A 2,302-nucleotide genomic window follows, 5' to 3' on the forward strand; every position below is an offset into this window, starting at 1 on the left:
CAAGCATGCAGCTGCATCTGACTGAGCTGAGGATCCGACCACAGCCGCACCACAGCCACGAAATCGCGTCGAGCCTGCCTTGAGCAGATGGCGAGGCGGCCGGGCCACCGGCCAAGACAAGGCGGACTTGAGCAGGTCCAGGGAGCTGCTTGCCTTGGACAATCAGAAGGGAATGGCAGGCTTCCACAAATACATTGACTGCCAGCCTACCGGTCGGCCTTGCAAGGTGCCCTTTGCCTCCTTACTGTGCTTTGCTTTGTTGTGAATTTGTTTTAGCTTCCTCTCGCTGTCCAACGTCGCGACTGCTCGAGTGCTTACGGCGATGACGCAGTCATTCAAAGACACCTACGCTCCAGAATTGTCAGCCCTCTCCAGTCACCGCCCGTCCTTTGATTCCCGAGTTCTGCCCCTAACCTAATCTCGAAGAGAGGACATCAAGACGATCGCGAGATCCCTCGAGGCCTTCCGCGAATCTCACCTGTCAGAAACCACAGACATTGCTCACGTCCTCTGTCAGCCAGGACACCCAAGAGAAGAAAAGACACTGGCCAGTTCGACTGACATCGCAACCCTCGTAAGTCATGAGCCGTCGTGGTGACATCTCCGCATAGACTGCAGGGACTGCAAGGACTCGCTATGCCAAACATGGAGCTTATACTAGTCCCAGCCTTCAATCAGTTCTGCATGCCACCAGCTATTGTCCGCCCTTCCCACATCCCCGAATGAGAAGAACAAAACAGAGTGGACACAATCTTGACCAGTTTACCCTAGCTTCATATACAAATACCTCATCCAGCGGCCCCTCGAGCCCGTCCCTGACGATGCCAACAAGCTTCAGATATCCGCCAGCTCTCTCGAGAGCCTTACCAAGCACCTGAAGCTGCCCGCGGCGTTCATCTTCGCCCTCACCCGCTACTACCTGCCCAACGGACGAGGCAGCCGCCAGATCAAGATCGGCGACAAGACATGCCACGACACGTGGTATTTTCTCCCAGTCCGGGTTCAGGTCGAGGCAGTCGGCACCAACCCTGCGGCGAACCCGCCCGCGACCACTGACGACGATGACGCCAGCCAGATGAACCCCTTTTACAAGCTCCATCTTCCGGACGTGCAGAGAGATATCCACCGGTCGTGCGTGGGTATCTTCTCGCGCGTCGACCTGGACTTGCAGCGCTTCACATTCGTGGCCTTTGACTTTATGCACGGCCGCTGGCCCAAGGTCGCCCTCGAGCCAAGGGAGCGCATCGGTGACGTTCTCAAGCGCCACGCCCAGAGTTCCGACGCCAGCTTTGGCCGCGAGCACTGCGTGCACCTCGTCTACCTGACGAGCGCCACCCGCTGGTGGACCAATTCTCTGTCGAGCGTCAACGAGCAGCTCATTGCATACGAGCGGCGCCTACAAGCCGAGCTCGACAGGGCCGGCACCACGCCCGAGTCGGTCCTGACGGAGCTCAACAGAGCGCTGCACTCGATCGCCGCGCATCTCCAGCGGTACCTGTCCGAGCTCAAGTCCCTGCGGGGCATCGCGGCCGACCTCTCTGCCAATCACGCCTCTGTCCACGCGAACGCCGCCGAGCATGGCAATGAGGACGCATTGAAACAGGCGGCCCGCGGCTTTGCCCAGGTTCTGTCGCAGGTCGATGCGGCCCACGAGCTGGCCGTGGAGCTCGAGAAGAAGACGCAGAACATCCTGGCCCTTGTACGTAGCTCCTGCCGCCGCCTCTGCCATTCATCGAGTCCTGCTGATTCCTCTCGGCAAAGCTGTTCAACAGGATCCAGATCAGCAGCGACCGTCTGCTCGTAGCCAACGGGGAAGCAATGCAGGGCATTCTGAGAGCCATGCAGGAAGACGCCAGCCTTGCCCAGCGGATGGCGAGGGAATCGCACAGGCTCGCGCAAGAGATGAAGAAGGACAGCATTGCCATGAAGACGGTAGGATTTCGCCTTTGCACGTGTATAGATGCCGGCAGTTGTTGATGTATGTATGTTTGTGCAGATCGCCATCGTCACCATGTTCTTCTTACCAGGTGCGACATTTGCGGTACGAACATCCAGTGACCAGGGGTTCTCACCATTTCTCCTGCTAACATTCGGCAGACTCTGCTCTCTATGCCATTCTTTAGCGACAACGAGTGGATGGGCCACGCGTCCCGGTTCTGGATCTGGGTCGTCTTCTCTGTTCCGTCAACTGCTGCTTGCTTCATCTTCTACAGCATCTGGCGGAAGCGGGCTCAAAAGTTAGTCAGGGAGGCGAGGATGGTTACCGCTGCAAGGCTTGCCGAATATTCGGCAAAACGGACGC

General features: G+C 58.2%; 1 protein-coding gene across 1 annotated transcript; it reads left to right on the plus strand.

The window, feature by feature from the left end:
- Positions 1–645: 645 nt before the first annotated feature.
- Positions 646–1,977, plus strand: VDBG_06044 (predicted protein; the record flags this gene model as incomplete). The annotated part of the gene is made up of 3 exons (XM_003003556.1): positions 646–660; positions 797–1,699; positions 1,780–1,977. 3 exons carry the CDS (start codon positions 646–648, stop codon positions 1,975–1,977), a joined length of 1,116 nt encoding a protein of 371 aa, XP_003003602.1.
- Positions 1,978–2,302: the final 325 nt, after the last annotated feature.

This window comes from Verticillium alfalfae, genomic scaffold (assembly GCF_000150825.1).
Source record: "Verticillium alfalfae VaMs.102 supercont1.7 genomic scaffold, whole genome shotgun sequence".
NCBI classification, from domain to species: Eukaryota; Fungi; Ascomycota; class Sordariomycetes; order Glomerellales; family Plectosphaerellaceae; genus Verticillium; species Verticillium alfalfae.